At 42.5% G+C, this 27,943-nt stretch overlaps 1 protein-coding gene across 3 annotated transcripts in view; it reads right to left on the bottom strand.

Moving 5' to 3' along the window:
• The window catches only part of LOC133378179 (mucin-13-like), a 28,024-nt gene extending 5,936 nt beyond the window's left edge, over positions 1–22,088 (bottom strand). The window contains exons 1-2 of one of the 3 annotated variants that reach the window (XM_061612961.1): positions 22,016–22,088; positions 3,896–4,297 (exon numbers count right to left, since the gene is read on the bottom strand). In XM_061612961.1, coding sequence (XP_061468945.1) covers positions 3,896–4,297; positions 22,016–22,070 — 457 coding nt within the window. In that variant the 5' untranslated portion in view covers positions 22,071–22,088. Of the gene's footprint in view, positions 1–3,895; positions 4,325–5,132; positions 5,230–22,015 lie in introns of those variants that run through there. The other 2 variants (XM_061612959.1, XM_061612960.1) reach the window with 2 other exon arrangements.
• Between the last annotated feature and the right edge of the window lie 5,855 nt (positions 22,089–27,943).

Genomic DNA, 27,943 nt, shown 5'->3' with positions numbered 1-27,943 from the left:
CAATTGGCACAATCCGGAGAAAACATGTTTAAGTGTGGAATATCCCATTATATTGTCGCTCTCTCTCCCCATCCCACTATCTTAGATCCAGATAGTGGTGCACTTAGGTAGTTTTAGGCTCTGAGCTTCATCGTCTTGGGCAGTGTGCATGCCACGTACTAGGTCTAGTTCATGGAACACTCTTCTCTGTTTCAAGGAGTACTCAGTTTGACTGGTCCAAGTCTGATTTAAAGAACCATAAGAAGGGGGAGCCGGTATCTTGAGGTTGCCCATCAACAGTTGCTACCTGAGCTTCAGGTTGAATAGGGTCACAGGCCACTTGGTCTAGCCCACTATGCTGAGATCATTTAAATAATAATTTCTAAATGTGCATCTATATTTAAAATTAGCATACATATTAATTATGCAAATGTGTCTTCTCTTTTGGTGATGCGTGAATGGCCACTTGGGGGGGGGGAGGCTCTTTAGATGGTAGTAAGTATTACCTCTCTTATTCAAACTGTGTTTGAGGCCTCTCCTGCTCTTTCTACTGAGTGAGGTCCTGGACTTCTGCAAAGCCCTGATATGTTATATTACATGATATTATCATCTATCTTATCTATCTTATCTATCTTATCTATCTTATCTATCTTATCTATCTTATCTATCTTATCTATCTTATCTATCTTATCTATCTTATCTATCTTATCTATCTATCTATCTAATATTTTTGTAAGCCATCACACCATCATGCAGTGTAATGGCAGCATTCCAAGGGAGTGGGGGTAGGTGCTGTGCCTGAGGCAAGAACGGCAAGGGCATGAGGCAAGTGAGGATCATGGGCAGACAAGTGAGGATGGCAGGCAGATGGGTGAGCAAGCAATGTGAGAGAGTGAGGCAGTCTGGATAAGCCACGGAGGAACAATCAGGACAGTCCAGGGTAGCTCCTCATCAACCATTCTGCTCTGCTGTTGCTGCCCCCCCCGCCTCACCGACAGCCTCAGTGATGGAAGGCAAGGGGGAAGGAAGCGGTGGGAGAGAAGGATGGTTGTTGAGGTGCTTCCCTGGTCACTCTCACTGTGTTGCTCGCCTCAGCAGGTCACCTCACTTACAGGAGAAGGTCTAAAGGGGAGGAGAGGAAGAAGCTTGGCAACCTCTGGGGGGGAGGAGAAGAGGACACTTTGAGAGTCATTTGGGAGGGGCTAACGTGTTTGGGAGTCCGTGCGTGTGCGTGTGTATTCCCCAGTACAGAGTACTGGTACCTCTTTTTTGCTGCCTATGGCAACCATTTTGTGCTGGCCCCATGGCACTTTTATAATTTCTTTACCCAAAACAGCCAAATATATATTGAAAGAAAAACAGAAAAAAGTGAAAGACACCCCTCCATCAGCTCATGTTGGGAATATAATAACCATCAATATATTCATCTTAATTTAAATATATACATCGCTATAAGCATTCAGATGTCCTGTTCTGGCAGCACGACTAGTTCGAGAAGGGAGACTTGTAGAAACAGCTTTTTCCCCTTTAAGCCACATATGGATTGCAACACAATGAGGAAAGTATAGTGCCTTTGTTGTTTTTGCCTGCCTCCTACTATGTCTCATTCCCTCTAGTGTGTGGAGTATAATATAACATAACAGTGGAAGAAGCAAGAGGCACTAATTCTCTTCAACATTTTGGCAAGCCCAGCAAACAGGAGTACAAAAAGTGTTGTAGGTGTGATATGAAGGCAAGCAATGCACTACATTAGTTATGTACAGTGTAGTCTGGGGTTAGGCCTGTGTAACACAGTCCGATTGGGTATTATATGAAAAAGTAGAAATGAGGAACTTGTGGCCCTCTACATGTTGCTGGACCCCAACTCCCATCAGCCCTGGCCATTGTAGCCAATAGCCAGGAATGTTTTGGACTGTAGTTCAACAACTTCTGGAGGGCCACAGGTTCCCCATCTTTGTGATAAAGGAACATGAATGCACAAAGTATGCAAAGCCATCAGCAAGTGGTGGCTGGATCCAGCAAAGCATCCTTGATTGATACTGCCATGCCTTAAATTGTTAAAATGCTGGTGTAAACAACAATTTGACATTACACCAGCAAACCAGCAGTCCATTATAAACAATTGTTTGCCAATCCATAAGGACATATGATCCGAGTGTTCAATTTTAATCCTAAGCAAGTTCTACCAATATTGGTGGGATTTATTTCTCAATAAATAATGATTAGGTTGTTAATAATCTAACAGTAAACATAATGAGATATTTTGCTATCCTGATTACTTGGTATTATCTATTTCAGTGGAAGAAAAATTGCAGATTGCTCATTTGTTACACTGTTTTATTTGGCTTTGATTTTATTTTGACATTGTGAATAAATATTCTTGACCTGATCCACTGTGCATTGATTATATAAGCATGATATTCCCCATTTACAGAGCTTCCCCAGAAGCCAATTTGTATTAGTTGTTAAATGTTTAGTGCCTTTTAAAAAAAGACAAGATGCAAAATATTTCCAGAGCATCACATATAGCTAAACATATTATGTTACAGTTGTAGATATCACAATCTGCACCTATTACTGGAAACTTGGATTGAATGACTTCTTGGTCTGTCCATTAAATAATTAATTATATATTAAATCAGATAAATGTAACCTGTTCAGCAATCTTTCCTAGTAATTTTCTCTTATTGAATACTAATCTTCTGCTGGAGCCCCTCATATTTTTAGTTTTATATTTTCTCTTTGAGCAAATTCTCTCTTCCTGTCTTTCTAGTCAACATTCACTAGTTGAATACAATGGATTTTGGGGAAAAACAAAGAGATTTATGGGATGTTGGCTGTATAGGAGACTTAGGGCTCATCCGCATGGTGATTTAGTGTGTGTCTGGTGCTACTTGCATCCCCTTGTAATTTGCATTGTTCACATGACATTGCAGGCAAGCAGAAGCTATCACATATTTTTTTCTCTGTTAAATCCATATTAACCCAATCAACTGATAATGCGAAAAGGAAAGGAAAAACCATTTCAGCTGTGTTGCGCTCCTCCTTGTAGGCACTTTGCTTCAATTTTTTTTAGTGGGCGGGCTCTCTTATGCCCCATTGCCCGCTCCCTCTGTTTCCACCGCCCACAAAACCTACCGCAGCCACTGCCTACTTTGTCTTTCATTCACTCCCCCCCCCGCCTTTCACTCAAGCTTGTACAATGGAGAAGGGTAGGGGGTCTAGTCAGTTTCATTTTTTCTTGTCAATTGCACACTAAGGCGCTCTCTTGGCTTCAACCTTGGACTGGAGGGAGCAAACATGTAAAATTAGAAGGCGAGACCATAAGGAAACAGCAACACTAATCCTTCCCAGAGGAACACCTACTCGTGTGAATGGAAAACAGCCGATTTGTAGCTACCGTTGAGAACGAAGTGTGGACCTTGCAAATCTATCCCGATGGTAAAAATGGCTTTAGTACGAAGGTATGCTCCCGTATAGATAAGCCCTTAGTGGGAGGACTATTTAACTTAAGAAATGTCACATCATTTATCTTTTTCTGTATCTGATTCTATATTGATTGTACTGTTTCTCAACCATCACGTTTGGGGCAGTTACTGGGCCGCTTAGTCTGCAAGACAAAGAAAATATATAGATCTGATCTGATAACAGTAGCCGCTCTCCATTTCTAATCTCCCCATTGGAGAGCCTTTACCATCCTTTTGCTACTGTACCTTGTATCTAAGCATCAGTCTACAGAAAAATGAATAAATAGTGTTACAGATCAGTGTGCACATCAAATTATTTAGATAATCTATATGCTTTTTTCTATTTGGGTAATTGTGTTATGCGATCTTGTCACAATATACTTTGAAATTTAGTTAGTGTCTGGCTAATTTAAACAAATCAAAACAGGAACCAGCTGAGTAATCATTACCTGATGTAGTTGGTACTCCTGTGGACTGAGGGGACAGAGAGACGGACGCTGTTTCCGTGGTCAGGGACGAGTTGGCCGTTGTTTCCGTGGTCAGGGACGAGGTGGCCATTGTTTCCGGGGTCAGAGACGAGGTGGCCATTGTTTCCGGGGTCAGAGACGAGGTGGCCATTGTTTCCGTGGTCAGGGACGAGGTGGCCATTGTTTCCGTGGTCAGGGACGAGGTGGCCATTGTTTCCGTGGTCAGGGACGAGGTGGCCATTGTTTCCGTGGTCAGGGACGAGGTGGCCATTGTTTCCGTGGTCAGGGACGAGGTGGCCATTGTTTCCGTGGTCAGGGATGAGGTAGATGCTATTTTTGTGGGTGGGGAGGAGCTGGTCACTGCTGTCGTGGAGGAAAGGGCTCCTGTGGACGGAGAGACAGTTGTTACTCCTGAAACAAAATGGGGACAAAAGTACTGCATCTCTGTGTGTGTTTATCTTTCTATAACAACAAACAGCAATTACAGTCTTCACTCAAAGAAAGAATAAGGTAACTAGTGTGATAAACAAGTATTCTTGTTCAAATCTAGAACAATTAAAGTAGCATCATTCATTTCAGCCATAGTGTAGGTTTTGGTTCACAGTGCAGTCTGGTATTTAGGCCACATGTATAGTCTACAGTGGGCTGTGGGAGTAAGTCTTAAACTTGCATGACTTCTGTAGTGTAAGCGGGAAGACTCTCTCCTGTCTGCTTTCATTGTCCCAGGAGTCAATCCCCAGCCTTGGGCAATTGATCCCGGCAAATCCTGCTTTGCTAAGGTTGTGCATGCTCACACCAACCCTGCAAGGTAGTAACTGCCACCATCCCCCTAGCTGATTAGCCACTCTGAGGCAAAGGGGACCTCAGAACCCAGTTGAGCACCTAAGCTTCTCAGAGCAAGAGCCTGAATACACTCCTTGCTCCTTCCAAAGCCACAGGCAAAACGTTCCTTTGTTACACAGTAGTTTGTAGTTGAATGGCAAGGACTGAATTTAGGAACTGGGCTTATCTGAAGTGAACACACGTTGGTCAAAGTAATTAAAGTTTATTAAAAATAATAAGAAAAGCATAAAAGTATTACAGACAAAAAGAGGTGCACAAAATTAGGTTTAGCAGCAATTTGAGTCCTGTTATCCCATACACCCAAACAGGGTAAGGTTTGATGAGGAATATGAATAAGAGAGTTCTGACACAAATCAAAATAACAAAGCTTTCTTACCTATAGGATCTATAGGTGGATAGCCTCCTCCCATCAGGGAATTGCAAGTCAGGCTGCAAATGGAACCATGACAGAGCATCACCTATGCAGCATGGTGGTACTCACAAAGTGGGACAAAGAACCAGAATTCTGGGCTCCTTCTTATGGAAAAAATCTTCAGCCCAGCCAGAGGCAATTAACCAATTGAGATATTATCAAAGGATTGAAAAACTATGTTCCCACAACACCAGGCGCCTCCTCCCTGGTTTCCCAAGACAGCTCCTAGGAGTTTATGGCCTTGACGGAACCAGGCCCCTTCCACTGATAACAGGGTGTGAGGCTAGCTTGTAATCTAATACAGCTGAGGTTGTAAAATTGCCAAGTCACACTGATGAAGAAAACCAAATGTTAACTGCTTACTGGCAGGTTAACAGAAAAAGATGTCAAGAGAAAAATCCCCACAAGTCTTTGCATATAGCCATTTTAGATGCGGGCTAGGACAAGGCTAGCACGCTGGCATGACAACTTCCATCACATTGACAGAGCTTTCAGTGTGAACTAGAGCCTGTGGATGTAAACTCTTCTACAAGGAGGCCCTGCTCACATGATACAAATGCCAAGAAAAGGGAATGGACAAGTTGTGAGAGTGTGGTCTACTCATGTAAGCATATACAGTATGTGCATAGGCCTCAGTCCACACATGTCCCTGTGCAGAGAGTTTTACAATTTGGTGCAACCACTCTGGAGCCTTGTAGGGATGGGATCCATTGGCCATTGCTGGTTTGAAAGCAGTCCATCAACCTAACAAGCTGGTATCAATTCAAGTTCGTTCTTTGGCCCTTAGTTGCTGCTTTTACTGATCCAGGGTTTGTTTGTTTTGCAAAAAGCAATTATTGTTTTTAATATAGATATTTTTGAGGGGGATTCTTTTTAAAAAAACTGTTTTCAAAAATAACCGTAGAAAATTGCTACATAAAAATCTGATCTACGACAATACAGAATAAATGAATTAATGGAAAATTTGGTACCAAATCTGAATTGGGTGGAATTCTAGGACATCCCTACAGCCTTATTATACTTGTCTCTTAGAAGAATGGGATCTGAAGTGCAGCCTTCCCAACTGTACTTCAGTAGGTGGAGCAAATATGTGGCCCTTCTCCAGGTATTCAGACATTCAGGGCTTGAAACCACCATGTTGATCAGGGTCTAGTAGCTAATCAACAGGAAATGCAGGTGAATAAGGATAGAAGTAATTATACAGCCACAAGAGTGGCTATATACTATAGCCAGCATTGATTTTTCACATTCCCCTTTCAACAAGCCTTTTAAGTTGAGACCTATCCCAGTCTGCGTCTATGTTAAAATTGCTTGTTAATATTTTTTAATAGTGTTTTTAACCCTTTTAAAAAAGATGTCTTTAAACCTTTTTAAAATGTTTTTAATGTTTTGTTTTAATGTATTTTAAGGTCTGTTTTTATGATGTTTTAATGTGTTTTTAGGCAGGGCCGGCTCCAGGCATGCTGGGGCCCTTGGTAGGGTTGCCACATTGCCCGGTTAGCCGGGTTTTACCCAGATTCTTTGCATGCCACCCAGTGCCCATTTAGCTCCTTAGGTGGCCCAGATTCTCAGCTTTAATTTTAAAAAAAATTAAGTTTCTAGGTGGTCCAGTTCTCGAGATATACATAAAAACATCAGCCGCCCCCGACTGTTAAATCTTTTTTTAAACTACTGTAGCACTTCACAGCTTTAACCCTGCCCGTTCAGGATTGCAGCCAATCAATGAAGTGTTTGGTTGACCTGTGGCAGTGTCTAGAAAACCTCATTGCAATGCCAGAAAATGGTGGTTCCCCCCCCCCCGTTTATCTGAAAATCTCATAAATTGGGTAAGTATATACATTTCAGTTTTTTTCCCACTTCTGTGCAGGAGTCAGATCCTGGGCAGTGTTTCGAAAACCTTCCCAATACTTGCTTTTGTGGGGGTAAAAGCATTGCTAATCCCATATGCCCAGAGTAAATTGAATTCAATAGAACTTACTTTTCAGTAGACATGGTTATGAATGTGCTGAAAATCAATGGGACTTTGGAGTGAATGTAAAAAAGAATTGTGTTTGTGTTCTAACTCTTTCTGTTCCTCCTCCAGTCCTATTTTAAAGCAAGTAGGCAGGGCTTACTTAGGTATTACAGTTTTTATTCTGTAGGAAACTAATACTGATTTTTCTGCAATGACCAACTGGTTTGACAATAAACTGTTATATGGGCTGTATGTATTTATACATCTGCAGTGTGTGTGTGTGTAGTCTTTCCAACAACCCTGTGTGGTAGGGTTGGAAACCAAGGCAACTCACAACAAGAAATAAAGCCATTTAAAATCCAATAAACATAAAAACAAGTATAAACAGTTGCAAAACAGCGTAAAGTGGCATGATTCAGAATTTTGGGTTGTGTGAATGAAGTTGCTTATCACTTGAGGTTGCATTTCTGTCCCTGTTTGAGTAAGCCCCACTGAATACACTGGGACTTGCTTCTGAATAAATAAACCTAGGATTGCAGTATAGATATCTTTACAGTTTGTGTAAATAGTAAATATATTTGATAGTCATGCTTATATAAATATTTCTTCATTTATCATATTTTTGGTTTTTGGGTAGGAATCCTGACTGGTTGTGGGATGCTGAGTTTTCTGCCTTACTCATAGGAATCTTGTTGTGGTTGGTATGGTATTACATTTAGGAAAGTGTCACTGCCTTTTGTGTTGTTGTTTTCCTATTTGCATTTCACTTATTTTTAACCTCTGTGGTTACAGCCATAGAAGCAACAGCAGCAAATGCAAGATAATTAACTCCCATTAGTGATAAGAGCAAGAACTTATAATTATTATTTTAATTAAAACAAGAGGCTTATGAGTACTTTGAAGAGGACCAGATATTTATTTTCTTTCTGAGCCCAGGACTGGGTCTTTCATGATGCCTGGTGGGGGGAGAGAACAGGAGACTAGTCGATAAGGCAGACATCCTGACATTGGTAATCTAATTAGCAAGGTATGTGTGGGGTTGTTGTACACTTCCAGGCCCAGTTTCATTTTGAGTATGGAGGTGGAACCTGTGTAGATGTGGCTGATCAAAGGGAGAAGAAATTTTGAGTTAAGCAAAGCTCTGCTTTTATGAAACCTAAGAAACATACAGATACTTTGAATGTCTGAGTGCCTGCACCAGTGGAATACTGGAGGAACTTGTAAAACTTGCTGCAACAGTATTTAGAACTGAGCATGTGGTGTGAAAGATTCCTTTTCCTAACATTTTGGCTTCTTGTTGTTCTCCACCCACCACATCTCTGAAATATATCGTATATGTAATGGTTAACCGTACTGCTGCCCTGACTTACTTTATGTTTGTTGCTATTTTGTGTTTTTATTATGTTTTTATATTGATTGTGTATTTTTATTGTTTTTATTATATTTGTAAGCTGTGCTGAGCTCTGTTTTTAACAGCAAAAGGGCAGGATATAAATCCTCTTAATCAATCAATAAATATTCCATAGTGTTGGAAACTAGAGTCTAGGCATTTAAGGCTGAAAATGTTAAGGTTTTTAAAAAAAAGATTTCTCACATCTTTCCCCAGGTTTTGGTGGTAATTCCTAGGCACAAAAACAAAACAACTGGACAATCCAAATATTAATATGCAAATATTTGCATAATATGCAAATAATATGCAAACAATTTGCATAATATGCAAATTAGCCTGCCTGGATTTGTGGAACTGGAATATGGCAACCCTAGCCCTTGGGCATCAGCTTGCCCTGGGCCCTGAGTGTGTGTGCATGCGTGCCTCCCCACGCCCCCACCTACCTGTCTCCCATCTTTTACCATTGCCCTTAATAAAGATGGTGGCTGCAGTTTCCCTAAGGGGATGAAGCCTCCGCCGCCATCTTTGTCGATAGCACACGTGCATTCTATGCACGTGCATCTCTGCCATCAACTAAGATGGTGGCAGCGGCTTCAGTAGGTGGGGCAAGGGACATGTAGGTGGGGCAAGGGAATGGCGGGCAGGTGGAAGCTCCTGCCCTGTGATCCGTGGATGGTGCTGCAGATTGCGGAAGGGGAGCGGAGGGCCCCTCAGAGGCTCCTGTAGCTCCCAGGCCCTTGGGCCAGTGTCCCACCTGGCTGCCCTTTAGAACTGGCCCTAGTAGTTGTGAAACTGAGGCCAGGTGTACTTTCTCCAGAAAGTGATGTAACTGGCAAACTAGTCTAAGTTGTTAAAAGATATTCCTAGCCATTGTGATCACTTCTGCCTCCATAGATAAAACGGTCTAGGACGAGAGGTATACCCAAACTAAATAGCTGATTTTTCATGGTAATTGTAACTGTCCAAAGGTAGCTGCAAGCCTCCATCCAGATCAGCAGTTTCCCCAATCAAGAGTATTTCTGCCTTATCTGAATTAAGTTTCAATATTTAGTTATTTAAAATATTTATAGACTGCTTTGTTACCAAAAGGCATCTCAGAGCAAGTTCCAAAAATAAGCATATTAAGAGGCAAAATAGGTACTTCTCTGTCAATGAAAATGTTGCTTCTGATGGTGAAATATCTAAAATTCAGTTGGAGTTTGTTTGCTCCCCACTTTCTCCCTTATAGACCTGCCCAAGAATTAAGATCAGCACATCAGAGGCCTTGCTCCCTATGGTATCTTGGGAGATTCTTTGAGTGAGCATGAGAGATGAGGCCTTTTGGGTGTCATTCCAATTAAAATTTATCAGGTACCCTCTTTGTGTTTGTTTTGCCAGAAATTGAAGACACCTTTATGTTCAAAAAATACACAGTATTTCAGAAAAGTTCTAATGTTTTGAGTTTTAATATATAACATATTTTACTCTTCCTGCCGTTAGGTTTTTCTTTATTTGAATTGTTGGTTTGTATTTTGTTGTTGGTTTTAGAAATTGTTGATTTGCTTTTTTGTTGATTGTTTACTTGTTTTATTTAAAAGCATTTCTAAACTGATTAATATTTAAAAATCTCTAAGTGTACAAAAATGCAACATAAAAAGAATAAAACAGTATCATAAAACCAGAGATACAACATAACAACCAGTCATTCAGTAACAAGAAGGTCCAATCTGATGGGCAGTGGTGAAGTCGTCCAGGGTCTCAGGGGGTCTTAGACCCCTTACTTTTTGGGGAGCAGGGTCCCAGCAGGGTCCCTATGTCTCCAGCATCCTATGAGCCAATCAACATGAAAGGGGAGTGTGTTAGCCACTGAGAAGTGTCTTCCAAGATACTTCCTTGTCCTTTCCTGCTAATTGGAGCCAATCAGAGTGAAAGGAGGTGAGTCAGCCACTGAGAAGATTATTTTCAGTACCTAACACTCTCTTCTTTCATGCTTATTGGCTCCTAGGGACATCTGTTCTTGTGGGAGAAGGCATTAACAAGGATCTCATTCTCAACCAGCAGCACAAAAAGAGGGAGGGCCATGGCTGTGAGTATCATGAAGGGACCCTGCACTTCTGAATTTGCCACTATGCTACTTCTTATGGGACACAGAAAGCTAGACAAAAAGATATGACTTTACAAGATGTCTGAAGCAACTGATGGCAGAAGGAAGGACATTCCACAGTGCAGGGGGAATGGCAAAAAATGCCTATTTTGGGGGTTAACGCTCTGGGATATTCTGTATGGTGTGGTGCTGCAAGTACCATTTCCCAGTTGACCTGTTTCTTAACAGGTGTAATAGGAAATATAGGTAGAATGTTTATAACATCCTTGTGCAATATTATTGAATAAGGAGATCTTAATTCATGTCACGTTCAGTCTTTGCTAGTCTTTAATACAGTCAAATACCAGCATTTTTTGTTAGTCATTATTCCAAATGTATGTATACTGTATGTATAATGTAATGGAGTGGAGACTTGCAGAGTTTCTTTTATTTGTATAAAGTCAGTCCACACTGAGAAAAATTGATCTGGTTTAGATTGTGCCTTAGATAAATGAATTTGGTGTGTTAGTGTTGCCCTAACTCCCTGGCCGAAGTGCTGAAGGTGGTCTCGGCTGTACGGGCGTTGTCCCCAGAATTGTTAGTGCTGGGTGACTTCAACGTGCATGCCGGGACCACTCTCACTGGAGCCCCTCGGGATTTCCTGGAAACCATGGCTTCCTGGGAACCATGGCTTCCTGGGAACTGCACCTCAGTAATACTGGGCCCACCCATGTAGCCGGTCATGCTCTCGACCTTGTGTTTGTCCTGGGAGAGGAGAAAAGTGCTCTGAAGTTGGGAGTGGTTCTTTCCACTCCTGTGTCATGGTCAGATCACCATCTGGTAAACATGGACTTCACGCTGCCACACCCTCTCCGCAGGGGTGATGGACCTATTAGAATGGTCCGCCCCAGGCGCCTGATGGATCCTGATGGATTCCTGACTGCGCTAGGGGAACTGGAACCTGCTGAAGGTTGCCCGGTTGAAACCCTGGTGATGGAGTGGAATGGAAAGATCACCGGGGCGTTAGACCGGGTGGCTCCGAAATGTCATCTCCCCCTGAATAGAACTCAGTTAGCACCGTGGTATACACCACGGCTGCGTATTCTGAGACAGGAGGTGAGACGACTAGAACGCCGGTGGTGGAAATCCCGCTCCGAAGGTGTCCGGACACAAGTTAGAGCAGCAGTAACGGCCTACCAAGTGGCAATAAGGACAGAAAAGAAGGCTTTCTTTACTGCCTCTATTGCGTCTGCAGAGTGCTGTCCCAGGAGGTTGTTCCAAGTGGTCCGAAGCCTGGTCGGTCCAGTTGCTCAGGAACCCTTGGAACAGTCAAAAGCCTCCTGTGACACTTTGGCTAAGCACTTTGCTGATAAAATCGAACACATACGGAGCTCGATCCCGTGCGCCGTGGATACAGTGAATGATTCGGAGTTGACCGGTTGCATGCCAGTATGCTGGGATCATTTTCAGCCTCTCTCTTCTGAGGATGTGGACAAGGTGCTCTCGACTGTAAGGCCTACCACCTGTCTAACTGACCCTTGCCCATCGTGGCTCATCATGAGATGCAGAGAGAAGTTGGGTGAGGGGATCAAGGCGGTGGTAAACGCATCCTTGAAAGAGGGTGTGATGCCATCAGCCCTCAAGGAGGCAATTGTAAAGCCCATCTTAAAGAAGCCCTCCTTGGAACCCCAAGTTTTTAATAACTTTCGCCCAATTTCGAATTTACCATTCTTGGGCAAGGTCATTGAGCGAGTGGTGGCCAATCAGTTGTCGACACACTTGGATGAAACGGATTACTTAGATCCATACCAATCGGGTTTCAGGACTGGTCACGGAACTGAAACAGCCTTGGTCGCTCTGGTAGATGATATGAGGAGGGCATTAGATAGGGGAGAATTTACCTTCCTTGTCCTCCTCGATCTCTCAGCGGCTTTTGATACTGTCGACCACAGTATCCTTTTATATCACCTAGAGGGATTGGGAATAGGAGGCACTGTATTACGGTGGTTCCACTCCTTTCTCTCTGATAGGTACCAACAGGTGGCATTGGGGGAGGAGGTTTCAGACCCTTGGCCTCTCAATTGTGGTGTGCCACAGGGTTCTATCCTCTCTCCCATGCTATTTAACATCTATATGAAGCCGCTGGGGGCAATCATCAGGAGATTTGGGCTGCAGTGTCACCAATATGCGGATGACACTCAGCTCTATCTCTCATTTAAATCTTCACCAGAGTTGGCTGTGGAGACCTTGTCCAAGTGCCTGGAGTCCGTGAGTGGATGGATGGGAAGGAATAGGCTGAAACTGAACCCCGACAAGACCGAGGTACTGCTCGTGGGGGACAAGAGAAGGTTGGGAACCGTTGACCTGAAGTTCAGTGGGGTGAGTTTACCCCTAAAGGACCAGGTCCGCAGCCTCGGGGTTGTACTTGATTCCAAGCTGTCCATGGAGGCTCAGATTTCGGCTGTGAGCTGGGCAGCTTGGTACCAACTACACCTTATACGTAGGCTGCAACCCTACCTTCCTGTTCATCAGCTCCCACTGGTAGTACATGCCCTGGTCACCTCTCGATTAGATTACTGTAATGCGCTCTACGTGGGGTTACCCTTGAAAACGGTCCGGAAACTACAACTTATTCAAAATGCGGTGGCTCGATTACTCACAAACAGTCGTCGCCGGGACCACATCACGCCAGTGTTGTTTGATCTACACTGGCTTCCAGTTGTTTTCCGGGCCCAATTCAAGGTGTTGGTTTTAACCTTTAAATCCCTACATGGTCTCGGCCCAGTTTATCTAAAGGAGCGCCTACAACGCCACCAATCATGCCGCCTGACAAGATCGGCCACACAAGGCCTTCTCTAAGTCCCGCCAACCAAAGCAGCTAGGTTGGCGGGCACTAGAGAGAAGGCCTTTTCAGTGGCAGCCCCCACCCTCTGGAACTCCCCCCACAAGATCTTCGGCACATCTCTTCCCTGAATATGTTCCGCAAGGCCTTAAAGACCTGGCTTTTTCAGCAGGCTTTCGGGACTTCTGGGGAGGCTTAATATTCTTCTGTTTTAAATGCCTCCTATTATGTATTGTTTGCTCTTATAATTTATATATTTGACTGTATTTTTATATTGTATTCTGCCATATTTATTGTATGTACGTCGCCTAGAGTGGCCACTGGCCAGATAGGCAACACATAAATTAAATGTATTATTTATTATTATTATTACAATGGCTATAAACTATATATTTTTATATCAGATATCAAAGCTTAGGTCAGCAATTGTCTTCTTAAGAATTACAATTAATCAGGCAATTTATTTCTGTCGCTTTTGGCTTGAATTGAGTTTGGATTTTGTTTTTTGTTTTTAATGAATGAATGAGTGAAGTCTTTATTGTTCAGAGCCATAGGCTTGAACAATTAAACAGATATAAAAGGAAGATACAAAATACATATTTAAAAACAGATAATATTACAATAAAACACAGTTCGACATCATAGTGTGGTCATAGACATCACACTACATGTTTCTACCTATAGCCTCCTCTCCGAGATATTGTACTGCCCTACAAATTTGTAAAATGCAAATATAATTTGGGTTGGTCTTTCACAGTGAATCCATTTCCTGTGTAGCTTGGAAGAATATGGTAACATGTGCCTCTAAGCATATGATATGTATGTATACAGCATATATTTTGCCATTTGTAGGGCAGTACAATATCTCAGAGAGGAGGTCAGGTCTCCTGTTCCCCTGGTGCATTCACTATAGCTGCCCAATTTCCCTGCTTTTTAAAGTTTGATAGAAATATCTGTTGGCTACAGGAACGTTCTTAAACCACAAAGGTTTTGTTGTTGTTTTTTGCTTGTTAGTGAATTTCTCAGTTTTTTAATCTGGGAGGTAAGAAATGGGATCCTGTGCAAGTTTGCTGAGAATGGATTGATTGTTTGCATGCTTATTGAGTTCAATGGGATTTACTCATCTGCAATCATGCTTAGAATATGTGAAACTGACCACAGGGGGAGGGAGGGAGGGAGGGCTGGAGTGGGCAGGGAAAGAGGAAGAAGCAAGAGGTGGTGGAGAGGAACAGGGGAGAGGAGAGGGGAGGGAAAAGGCATTTGCATGCTTATTGAATTCAGTGGGATTTACTTCCCTGCAATTATCCTTAGAATAGGTGAAAATGACCATGAGGAGGAGGAGAAGGGGGAGGGAGGGAGGGACTGAGAAGGAAGGGAGGAGAGGGGAGAAGGAAGGTAGGTAAATGACAGGGGGAGGGGAGGGGAGGATGAAGGAGGGGGAGGAGGTTTGAAGGGGAAGACGATGGGGAAGGGAGGAAGAAGGGAGGAAGAGGGGAGAGGAGAGAGGAGGGGAAAGGCATTTGCATGCTTATTGAATTTAATGGGATTTACTTCCTTGCAATCATCCTTAAGGTAGGTGAAACTGATCATGGGGAGGAAGAGAAGGGGGAGGGAGGGAGAAGGAAGGGAGGAAGATGGAAGAGGAGATGGGAGAAGGAAGGTGGGTAAAGGAGAGGGAAAGGGGGAGGGGTGGGTGAAGGAGGGTGAAGGGATTGGGAGGGGGAGGGGAGGAAGAGAAGGAAGGAGATAGGGGAGGAGGAGAGTAGGGTAGGTTTGATCATTTGTATCCTTATTGAGTTAGTTTAATGGGATTTACTCCCATGCAATTATGCTGAGGACAGGTGAAACTGACCTGGGGAAGGGGCAGGGATGGGGGACGAGGGAAAAGGGGAAGAGAAAGGGAAGGGAAGAGAAGGAGGGGGAAGGGGGAAGGAGGGGAGGAGTTTGGGTGGGTGGACACTGGGCAGAGGGAAAGCCCTATTCCTTTCCAAAAGGAAAACATGGTTAACAATATTATTTTTGTAGTTTCTCCCACTTTTTTTATTTTACAGCAGACACATGTAGTCTGCCAACCAAATTTAAACTACAGCGATCCCTGGCCACATCCACACCAGACATTTATTCCACTGCCATGGCTTCCCTCAAAGAATCCTGGGAAGTGTAGTTTGTGCTTAGAGTTGTTAGGAGATGCCTGTTCACCTCACAGAGCTACAATCACCAGAAGAGGGGCCAACTGTTAAGCCACTCTGGGCACTGGAGTTCCTTCAGGGAAATCGGAATCTCCTAACAAGTCTCAGCACCCTTCACAAACTACACTTCCTAGGATTCTCTGGGGGAAGCCATGACTGTTTAAAGTGGAATAAATGCCTAGTGTGGGTGTGGCCACCTGATTAACCAAGCCAAACAGCTTTTTGTCTGGCTTTTAGAGCACTAACAGTTGGTTCTTACTGAGCATGCCTGCGCTATCATAACCTCCAATGTTAAATTTCTTAAATTAATTAAAAATCAGCCAGGCATTATTTTTAACATTTAAACTGCAAAAGATTAAGGTCAGAGTATAGGGCAACGTCAGTAACAGGTTATAGGTACTCTGTGAACATGGCTGATTTTTAATTAATTTCAACATATTATGAGACCACTGACAGAAAAAAGTCCAACAGGATCTGGTTTTCTTTTTCTCTTGTTTTACACTGAACTCTAGATTCTTTCTGAGTGTTTTGTGAATCACCATGAAAACGTAGAAGGTTGTTAAGCAAGCATTTCTGAGTTCAGAACTGTAAGATTTTATTTTGAAATGAGCTTATGGGAAGCAGAAGAATGGCATAGGGCATATTTTCAATTTAACATTGCAGAATTTATTTATTTATTTATTATTTGATTTATATCCCGCCCTTCCTCTCAGCAGGAGCCCAGGGCAGCAAACAGACACGCTAAAAACAGGGCTGGTTGTAAAGGGCGGCCAGGTGGGGCACTGGCCCAAGGGCCCAGGAGCTACAGGAGCCCCTGAGGGGCCCTCCACTCCCCTTCCACGATCCGCAGCACCATCCACAGATCGCTTCCGCCTGCCCTCCATTCCCTTGTCCCACCTACCTGTCTCCTGCCTTTTAGCATTGCCCTTAATGAAGATGGCAGCCACAGCTTCCCTAAGGTACTGCCACCATTTTAGCTGATGGCAGAGATGCACACGCGTAGCACGCACGTGTGCCATCAACAAAGACGGCGGCGGGGGCTTCATCCCCTTAGGGAAACCGCGGTCACCATCTTCATTAAGGCCAATGGTAAAAAACAGGAGACAGGTAGGTGGGGGGCATGGGGGGGCCACGCGCATGCACACACACCGGGACCCAGGGCAAGCTGATGCCCAAGGGCCCCGGCATGCCTGGAGCCGGCCCTGCTAGTTTGATTCTGTTGCCAGGACAGCAAAGATCCTTCACCATTTTATGAGTGTTTCCCTAGCACCTTGGGATCAAAAAGTTCCAGTTCTCCTAATAAAGGAAAGCTAAGCAGAAGCTTGACTACATAGGTCAAAGACAGAGGCTGTGTACATATTCCCATTTAATCTACATTCAGCGCACTCCCATTGCTGGTTTGGGTAGCAGGGTATATACAATGTTAGCTACAATCCATATCTATGCTGTATCTATCCTGTCTTTTTTAAGGAAATATTGCATTTTTATACATTTCCAACCCTCCCAACCAGCTTCAATACGAATTTAGAAAAAGAAAAACCTAGCTGTGTTTTGAGCCAGTAATGTGTACACAGCCAGAATCTCACCAAACGTCTCTGTTGACGCAGGCAAGGAAGTGGCCTTGCCTGCTATTAATTACCATGGGGCCTCTGGATAATGTAAATTCTCCTACCACCACCTAGCTCTGATCTAATCAATATCTCACTGTACACCTGCTGACTGGCTTCTTAGAACCTTAAATAGGAAATACAACACACACACAGTAAAATCTAAGCAAAAGCTCAGTACTCCTCTGATTAATCAAGCTGAGTACAGTTTCTTTTCTTTGAGGCTGGGAAGCACCGTCCCAGGATCACCTTGTTCTTCGGGAAGCTTTTGTACACCAAACCCTATAACTGCCCTAGCATGCCAGTATCCACCTGAGTTCTTGCTCGCACTCCATAGGATCTCCTTTCTTTCCTGAGTTCTAATGCCCACTGCGTTCTAGATCTTCTCTTGAGGTCTCTATTCAGCCCTGAATCCTCCATGAGTTCCCAAATCTCCTGAATCAGTTCTGCTGGCCAACTGTTCTGCCTGAATCTCTTGTCGAAGCTCATGGATATGTGCCTGTTCTTAGACCTCTAAATTCCACTCCTTTTTCCTGTGTTTCAGGCACAGCATAAAGAAAGGAAAGATCACTCTCCATTCCCTCATGTTCTATTCCCTTTATGCCAGCTTTCATCTTCCAATGGTAATGGTGCCCTCTTTCTCCCTTAGTAACCAAAAGCAACTCATAGCTCAGCCTTGCTATTGCATCTCCTCTCATTACCTTCTCTATAACCCTCCTGCCTCAGAGGCAGCCTTCATAGTTAACTATTAAATTGCTATTTTGTTATTCTTTGTCAATACCGCTAAATTTCTGAAAAAGGTCTTGCATCTGTTACTCTCTCCCAAGTACTTTACAAGGGCACTCTGCTAATGGGTGGTGGGTAGGTGGTTGGCCTACCCCATTTTTTGAGTTTCCTAGGGGGTGACCCCCCCGATGGCTCGTCCATCTCACGTTTATATGGTCTATGTCAGTCTGATTGACGCCGCCATGACCATTACTACCCAAGCTGATCTTTTTTAACTTCGGGTAGCCAGAAAGTAATCATTACAAGACTCCACACTGTCCAGGAAAGGGAAATTGGATAAAATAAAAAAGGTTTTAAATAGTTAAAACCGCAGTGCATTTAAAAGTGGTACCTTGTCACGCAACCCTTGTTAGATTTCATGGAAAGGGTGCTCCAGGCTCGTCTCCAAGGAAAATGCTGGGAGCGAGCTCGACCTTGCATTCGCCCTGGGGATCCTTTCACACGGTATCCCCCTCCAGGCACATTCGCTTTCTGTGATCTGTCACAGTTCGTGTGGGACGCAGTTCGCACCATGTGTGTGGGACATGGCCCACGCATCCCCCTGTTCCTGGGGAAGCCTTAATACGTTGCCGTAGCAACACAATGCAGAGCGTATTTAAAATGGGGTCAGGCACTGATCGCTCACGTAGCCATACAAAGTATGTTACCGGTGGGGCCAACATGGAGGCGGAGGACCAAGATGTACGTGCCTGCCCAGTAACCAGAGGACAACTTCTAACTTTGCCGTCTCACCGGGGTAGAGGTAATAAAAAACCCTGGAGGCTACACCCACTCTGCCGAGTGGGAGTTGTACCAATGGCACCCAGTAGCCAGGACTTGCCCCTGCCGCCTCCCGGAGGGGCCTACAGGGGACGAAATCGGCAGTAGGGCACTCCAGCTGCCTATTGGTCTCCCTGCTAGCAAAAGTCGTCACCAGCGCCCTCGGAGGCAAGCCGTTAACGGGGGTGACGTGCTGGGAGTGGGTTCTGCTACAGGAGACTATGGACCGTAGTGTAGACATATCCCCGACATCTGGTTAGGTTAAGAGAGTCATAGTTACTCCCACCATAAAATGATCCAGTAGATTTGGATCCTTTTAAATGATCCAAAGATACTCACTTTTATATTTGGTAAGCATGCTGATTTCAGTGTCAGATGTAATGGACACACAGAAGTTCAGCTTGGTATAGTTTCGTTATTTACCACCTTTTCACAGTGAGTTGGGCCCAAAGTGTCTTACAGAAAACATCCAGTTCTTATCAAAATACAAACATTGGGGTGGGGATGGGGAGAGGTAACTATACTTCCTAAGGAAGAATAGAACTAGGGTCACAGTGGGAAATGGTTCTCCTAGCACAAAGATGGGGAAATTATGACCTCTAAATATTGTTGGACCACAAGCCCCATCATTCCTGACAATAGCCATGCTGCCTAGGGCTGATGTGAGCTGGAGCTCAACAACATCCAAAGGGACACAGGTCCACCACCCCATTCTAGCACATTTGAGCTAAATTCTTCCAGTTGCTGATGTTCTGGGAGAGGTTATTCCCTGAACATAGAATGATAGTGTGCAAACGTGCATAGACAGCTACACAGATTGGTTGATTCATAAAAAATACTTCTATAATACAATTTAACAAAAAACATCAAAGTGGTGTACAATAACAAATATATACATATATGCATATATACATACACAGGGCCAGGGCCAGAGAGCGTCCAGGTTAGGCCCTGTTTGAGGGCCCTTGTGGCCCAGAGGGGCCCGTAAAGGGCCCCTCCTTAGGGTGGGACGGTGGGGCTCCTGTTCTGTGATCCATGGCAGTGTCAGGTCCTGCAACCTGACCTGCCAGGGATCGCCGAGAAGGACTCTCAGGCACTCCTCCAATACAAACAGCAAAGGGCTTCAGTAAGCCCCCCCACATGCCTAAACCACCTCTCCCGTCAGTGTGAATGTGGTGCACGTATGCCTGCCATCACCCAAGATGGCAGAGTGTATGTATATATATACACACACACACAAAACCCACATAAAGACAACAAGAATCACAGATCACTGGCTAACTTTTTTTTTCTTTGACTGCCCCTTATAGAAAGGTTTCAGCAAATGTCTAAAAATTAATCCTGAGGGCGCCTGCTGAATCTTTGTGGGAAGAGCATTCCACAGGATTGAGGCAATGACACTGAAGGCTTGATATTGTCAGATAAGCCTCACTGATTTGAGGGGCCAACAAAGATACTTCTGCAGATGATCTCAATGATTGAGATGGGGTATAAGGGTTAAGGGAGTTCCTAAGGAACCTTGAGCAGGTGTGGTAACATAGAGCTTGGTCTGAACAGTTCAGATCATGCACAGCTTCCATGCTCCCAAGGCTTGGAAGCTTCACATTATTAGCTAGCTAGAAACTGCATAATTCCCCGGAGCCTAAAAATCAACCTCGGGAGGTTTTTGCATAGCTCTTTGTGATAAGACGTGGAGAAAAAGCGGGGGAAATACTTTCCATTTTTGTGAAATTTGTTTAGCTGTTCCACGAAAGGTTGTATTTCTTCCATCATGCAAACTGCAACTCTAACATTGAAACTCATGAAAATTAACATCAGCCTTATTTGTCGAGTTAATTTGGGCAATGCAAATGTCTGAGAAGCCACAGTTCTTTTCTGTTAGTTGGATGTAAAAACATCTGAAGTTGTTCTGACCCAGTGTGGGAGAGTCACACCTAGAAGCAGTCAGTGGCATGTATTATTGCTGCAGGTGCAAATTCTCATTTCCATCTTCCAGGTCCCACTGAACTGGCTCCAAGGGCTTTTTAAGGAGACAATAATGCACAGTACCACCTGGGGTCACTTGTGGTTACGTATAATGCTGTGGGTTTTCTGCAACTACATCTGGATTAGGGATGGGTGAGAATTTCAGCTCAGTTCTCATTTCAAGCAGAATTTATCAAATCCGTATTTTCTGAAACAATATGAGAACCGAAACACAGCCATCCTTCAAAATTCTCATTTATTAGAAATTTGGGATGCAGTTCACCAACTAAACCAGTGATTCTCAAACGGTGCACCCAGGCACACTGGTGCGCCCTAAGAGGTTGATAGGTGTGCCTCAAATATCATGAAAGTATATTTTAAAAATGAGAAGAAACCCATTTCTATAGAGTAAGTAATAGTTTTCTATAGTTTAAGTTATTTTTATTCATAGTTTAAAATATATTAATATATTTTTTATTGTGTACATGTAGTGTGCCAGTATTCTTTTATATGTTTTACAGTGCACTGCGAACCAAAAAAGTTTGAGAACCACTGAACTAAACAATATTTACAAAAATGCATGTATTAGGGGAAAGTCTGCATAAAAATAAATATATGAGTGAAAATAACAGGCAAAAAGGCATGATGTGATGAGAAATGACTTGCAAAAATGTGTACCTTTGTCAAAACTGCCTACAAAAATGTGCTTATTTGGAAAAATTTGCATTAAAATGACGGAGAATTTTCATGAGGATTTTTTTTTAAAAAATGCAGATTGCTGTAGAAATGTAATGAATTTAACATTGGAAAAATGAGAAACTGAGAAAACCAAAACTGACAGATCTTTCCATCCCTAAACTGGATTGGGACCTATATGCACACAATCATTTCATATTTTTAAAGTGCCTAAAATGTTCTATGTATATCCACCATAGGTGGTAGACATGCAGTAAGATTAAGTTCTACTGGGCTGGCAGCGGGTGGGTGAGATTTCTATATAGCCAAAATGACCATCCTTTTGGATTATTTAGTTATTCTCCTGGGATGCTTAAAAGGTGAAGTTGAGGTCTAAAGGTGCAGATGTAGTAAACTTATTTTTAAAAGAGCAATTGCGTTTCATTGGAAATCACCACACTTGCCCATCATAGAGTAATGGTTATTAATGGAGATGCAAAAGCTGACAAGTATAGTCCTTATAAGAGAAGGAAAGGAACGCAGAAATATGATGGGTTTATCCTATCTACACAAATGGATATTTAACCATCTTTAAGAGAAGATATTGCCCCCACTTACCTTTCTCAGCACAGAAGGCAAGCCATACAACGGTAAGATAGACACAGCCTTTCATTGTGCAGTTGCTCTCTGCTAATCCTACAAGGAAATGTTTTCTCCCCTCCGATTAGTATCCTTTAGATCATTATTATGAGTACAGAGTTCAACTTTTGATTGACGTCAGAACTGTAGAAGGATTGAATCTGTTAATTTATGGCTGGCACTCTCCTAAACTTTGAGACAGTGTGTTTATGTATTAAGCATGCGCCCATATACATACATAAGCATTCTCCCAAACTGAGGCTGTGGCACTGGGCACACTAGTCACCTACAGCAAAGCGTTTCCATTGGCCACACCTGGAGGGGGAACAGGTTGATCTGCTGATTAGTTGCTAAATTTATTTGAAGCTGCATTTTTTTAAAAAAAAGTGCACTCCAGCTGCTCCCACCAGGTTTTAAAGTAAATAGGGGCAGGGTCTGACTAGTATCCTGTGCCCCAGTTTTCAGAAAAGAGAGGTGGAGATGCATGGGAACTGGCAGAACAGTGAGTGTGTCTTTACCTTAAGAACATAAGAACATAAGAAGAGCCTGCTGGATCAGGGCAGTGGCCCATCTAGTCCAGCATCCTGTTCTCACAGTGGCCAACCAGGTGCCTGGGGGAAGCCCACAAGCAGGACCCGAGTGCAAGAACACTCTCCCCTCCTGAGGCTTCCGGCAACTGGTTTTCAGAAGCATGCTGCCTCTGACTAGGGTGGCAGAGCACAGCCATCACGGCTAGTAGCCATTGATAGCCCTGTCCTCCATGAATTTGTCTAATCTTCTTTTAAAGCCGTCCAAGCTGGTGGCCATTACTGCATCTTGTGGGAGCAAATTCCATAGTTTAACTATGTGCTGAGTAAAGAAGTACTTCCTTTTGTCTGTCCTGAATCTTCCAACATTCAGCTTCTTTGAATGTCCACGAGTTCTAGTATTATGAGAGAGGAACTTTTCTCTATCCACTTTCTCAATGCCATGCATAATTTTATACACTTCTATCATGTCTCCTCTGACCCGCCTTTTCTCTAAACTAAAAAGCCCCAAATGCTGCAACCTTTCCTCGTAAGGGAGTCGCTCCATCCCCTTGATCATTCTGGTTGCCCTCTTCTGAACCTTTTCCAACTCTAGAATATCCTTTTTGAGATGAGGCGACCAGAACTGTACACAGTATTCCAAATGCGGCCGCACCATAGATTTATACAACGGCATTATGATATCGGCTGTTTTATTTTCAATACCTTTCCTAATTATTGCTAGCATGGAATTTGCCTTTTTCACAGCTGCCGCACACTGGGTCGACATTTTCATCGTGCTGTCCACTACAACCCCAAGGTCTCTCTCCTGGTCGGTCACCGCCAGTTCAGACCCCATGAGCGTATATGTGAAATTCAGATTTTTGGCTCCAATATGCATAATTTTACACTTGCTTATATTGAATTGCATTTGCCATTTTTCCGCCCATTCACTCAGTTTGGAGAGGTCTTTTTGGAGCTCTTCGCAATCCCTTTTTGTTTTAACAACCCTGAACAATTTAGTGTCATCAGCAAACTTGGCCACTTGACTGCTCACTCCTAATTCTAGGTCATTAATGAACAAGTTGAAAAGTACAGGTCCCAATACCGATCCTTGAGGGACTCCACTTTCTACAGCCCTCCATTGGGAGAACTGTCCGTTTATTCCTACTCTCTGCTTTCTGCTTCTTAACCAATTCCTTATCCACAAGAGGACCTCTCCTCTTATTCCATGACTGCTAAGCTTCCTCAGAAGCCTTTGGTGAGGTACCTTGTCAAACGCTTTTTGAAAGTCTAAGTACACTATGTCCACTGGATCACCTCTATCTATATGCTTGTTGACACTCTCAAAGAATTCTAATAGGTTACTGAGACAGGACTTTCCCTTGCAGAAGCCATGCTGGCTCTGCTTCAGCAAGGCTTGTTCTTCTATGTGCTTAGTTAATCTAGCTTTAATAATACTTTCTACCAGTTTTCCAGGGACAGAAGTTAAGCTAACTGGCCTGTAATTTCCGGGATCCCCTCTGGATCCCTTTTTGAAGATTGGCGTTACATTTGCCACTTTCCAGTCCTCAGGCACGGAGGAGGACCCAAGGGACAAGTTACATATTTTAGTTAGCAGATCAGCAATTTCACCTTTGAGTTCTTTGAGAACTCTCGGGTGGATGCCATCCGGGCCCGGTGATTTGTCAGTTTTTATATTGTCCATTAAGCTTAGAACTTCCTCTCTTGTTACCACTATTTGTCTCAGTTCCTCAGAATCCCTTCCTGCAAATGTTAGTTCATACCTTGATTGTGGTATGTCAGATTGCTGTTTTATTGGTAGTATACACCAACCTTTTTGGATATTAAAAAAAAATGAAGTAAGCAGAAATACTAGTGACGGTACAGCCAAGGCTCTCTTTCTCTGTTAATGATTGGAATAGATATCTTTAGACTGCACTCCTAAGGCTGGGGGAGCAGGAACAGAAGGCAGATCTAGCAGCTTATCAAACACCCTGCTAGGCTCTCTACGGCACTGTAGAAGTGAAGTCAGTTTCTGGCCTGTGTGTAGGGATGGGTGAATCTATAACTTTTGGGTTCTCTCAGTGTCTCATTTTTCCAGTCTTATATTCAGTTTTTCACATTTCCACATCAGAAAAAAGTCTTCATGAAAATTTATCCATATATTAGTGTGCATTTATCCTAATATACACATTTATATGAAATTTTACCTAACATGCTCATTTCTGTGGAACAATTTCCCCTAATATAATGCATTTTTGTATGTTAATTTCACTAATAACGGCATTTTTCTTCACACTCCATCCCAGTATATGGAATTTTGTACACATTAATTGGGTGGAGAACTGCAGTGCAGAATTTAGAAAATGCTGATTTTCAAAGGATGGCCGTGGTTTGGCTTGCATATTGTTTTGGAAAGTGCAAATTAGGTAGGTTTGCCTTTAAATGTGAACTGAATCAAATTTCTTCCCCTTCCCCATCTCTCTCTCTCTGTATGGTCCCTCCCATAGACCATAGGAATGCAGATAAGTATTAATTAATTAATTTGTTTATTTATTTAACTTCTGTCCCTCCCTCCCAGAAGGAGCCCAGGGCGGTAAACAAAGGACAAAACACTAAAAATATCTTAAAACATCTCAAAAAGAAAACATATCAAAATTAAAATATCTTAAAATCATCTTTTAAAAAATATTTTAAGAAAACTTAAAAATCAATTCTAAAACAGATGCAGACTGGAGAAATACTTTTTTTCTAATAAAACTAATATTGTAATATTAGTGGGATATTTCATATTTGAAACATGTATTTGATAGGCTATTAAAAGGTACTTAATTAGTAGATCTTGGGCATATTCCTACCTCTTCCCTCTTAATTACTGGTTTTATATTTCATATAAACGGCATGTATTATTTTCAGAAAACCTTATTCTATTTTACTTTTTAAAAAAAGCTTTTTGAGGGAAGAAGGACTAAAATTGGTGGTCCAGTCCTCAAGCCTGAAATCACCAGGTAGCAAACAGAAATTGGGAGGTGGAGAGGGAAGAATAGGAAGAAAGCAGGAATAGAAGAATCTGTCAATTTCCTTTCTCTGAGTTCACAGCCTGGGTTACATGGCTATGTTGCAGCAAAGTCTTTTGATTCTAGGTAACAGGCAGCTGAAACAGAAGTTTGCAAATTGTTTCTGCAGACAGTAAAGATGAAAACCTTGAGATTATTTTACCAGAACCCTGCATAAGAGTGTGATGATGAAGGAGTTTTTACCCAGTCGCATAACAGATTCAGTCTTTGCATGTAGGAAGCTTTTACACACCCATGTATTTTATTGTAAAAGTGATTCCTTACTGGTGCAGAAACTGATCCACATTTGTTGCCACTCACCCTCCAAGGGCTCTGCCATCCTTCTCAATAGAGGAAGCAGATCCACTTTTCTCAGAAGTGCGCTGAAATGAATGAGATAACCCTATATGTGCAAGTGATCTATATGTGTTATGGGGTGCATATTGTACTCAGGTTATTAGGGTTCATGATTGAAACAAGCCTGAAGATTATTGGAATAGATGTGCAAAGAACAGGACTTCTAAATATTGTCCAGTTAGTATGTGCCAGACTCGTGGTCATAAGACTTGACCCATATTCATCCTCCTATGTAAAACAAGAATATAAAGTTGCTGCGATGAGTATCAAAGCCGGATGAGTATCCTAGAAAAGTGAACACTGAGCAATATGTTACCTCTTATACAAATATAATTTTGTATAACAAATATGTTACCTCTTATACAAATATTTCCTGGTGCTAAAGTCCAGTTTGTTTATCTCCAGGATAAGCTTTCACATGCTAGGACAAGGGTTTATTACTATGAAACAAGGCTCTACTATTTTTAGCAATGGTCAAACTATTGATCTTAATAATTTATACTTCTTAGTATTTAGGGCTTTGGACTCAAATGGACTGCCCTGGAAATGGGTAGTGCATTTATTTGAAATGTTATAATGATACTATTATCATAAATCAGCCTTTGTGAATGTGGTCCATGCCAGGGGTTGAATGGGGCTGATGAGACTTGGACTGTGAACATACTAGTCACTAGAGTAAAGCATTTCCATTAGCCACACCTGGAGGGGGAACAGGTTGATCTGCTGATCAGTTGCAAAATCTCTGTGAAGCTAAATTTAAAAAAAAATGCATTCAAGCTGCTCCCACCAGGTTTTACAGGAAAAAGGGGCATTTTGCCTTAGAGAAGAACCGCAATGGTCAAGTTTCAAAGGTACATTGCCACACCTGAACTTCAAAACTTCCTACTCAAAAGAAGTTTGTCTTTCTTCCTTCTTGTTGGCTTTCCACTGTAGTGTTAAGACTTTCCAGTTTAGGGAGAACTTTGGTCTTTAGAGGCCATATTTTTTTATAGTTTTTGTCCACCATAATTGTACACAGTCCTCTAGAGATTTTTTTTTTACTCTGCTTTTTCTCCACTCTCTCTTTTTATGTTTTATTTATGCTTTATTTAAAATCTTTCTAAAGTGCTCTTTACCCAGTCAGATTCCAAGTCAGAGAACAATGAGCATGAATAAAATTATCCATATCATGTACAAACTACAATAAAACATCCATGTTCATGACAGCACAATAGGAGGCAGCAATACAATTGAAATTATACAGCAGGATGAGGCACAGTTTATTATGCTTCTTACTGTTTTATGGCTGCTACTTTAAACATAAACAGGATGATGAAAATCTAGATTTAAATAAATCCAAATATAAGGCTTAGTATTAGTTGCAACTCATTTGATCAGTTAGTTTTAATAGAACTTAAATTCCAACTAACTTGATTTCAGTCATTAGCTTTTGCCATAGGTGTGTCACATTTGTTCACATCAGACATCTATCTATCTGTCTGTCTGTCTATCTATCCTCCCAAAAGGAGCCCTGAGCGGCATAAACTGTACTGCCATAGCAGTCTGGGCCCTTTGAGAGTTGGATCCATGCCTAGGAGACAAGCGAGCTTAATAAATATCTACCTGTTTAAGATGTTTTTAAAACACATGGTTTCTGGTAGTATGTTGCTGCCACTTCAAATGAGCCTAATTGCTTTGCTAACATGCTGTTGTATATGCAAGGTAAGGATGTCGTCCATGAAGTTGTTGTAAGGGTATAATCAGAGGATAGGTGCACCAAACTTCCATTGCACTGTAGATCCACTGGGTTCAATGGACAGGAAATTAATACTGTCTAATTAAGGATCATGTGACTGTCCTAGGCTATAAGAAGCAGGTAAATCACTGTGTTATAGACTTAGCATTAGAAAGATGATGACGATAGTTCTGAGGATTTGCAATTTTTTTGTTCCTGTCACAAACTGCATCTTGTAAACAGCATGTCAGGAATCTAGGATTTCTGAAGC

The sequence above is a fragment of the Rhineura floridana genome, chromosome 2 (assembly GCF_030035675.1).
Source record: "Rhineura floridana isolate rRhiFlo1 chromosome 2, rRhiFlo1.hap2, whole genome shotgun sequence".
Classification (NCBI taxonomy): domain Eukaryota; kingdom Metazoa; phylum Chordata; class Lepidosauria; order Squamata; family Rhineuridae; genus Rhineura; species Rhineura floridana.
Note: the sequence above shows the minus strand (reverse complement) of the source record. Positions and strands in the feature narration are given on the sequence as shown.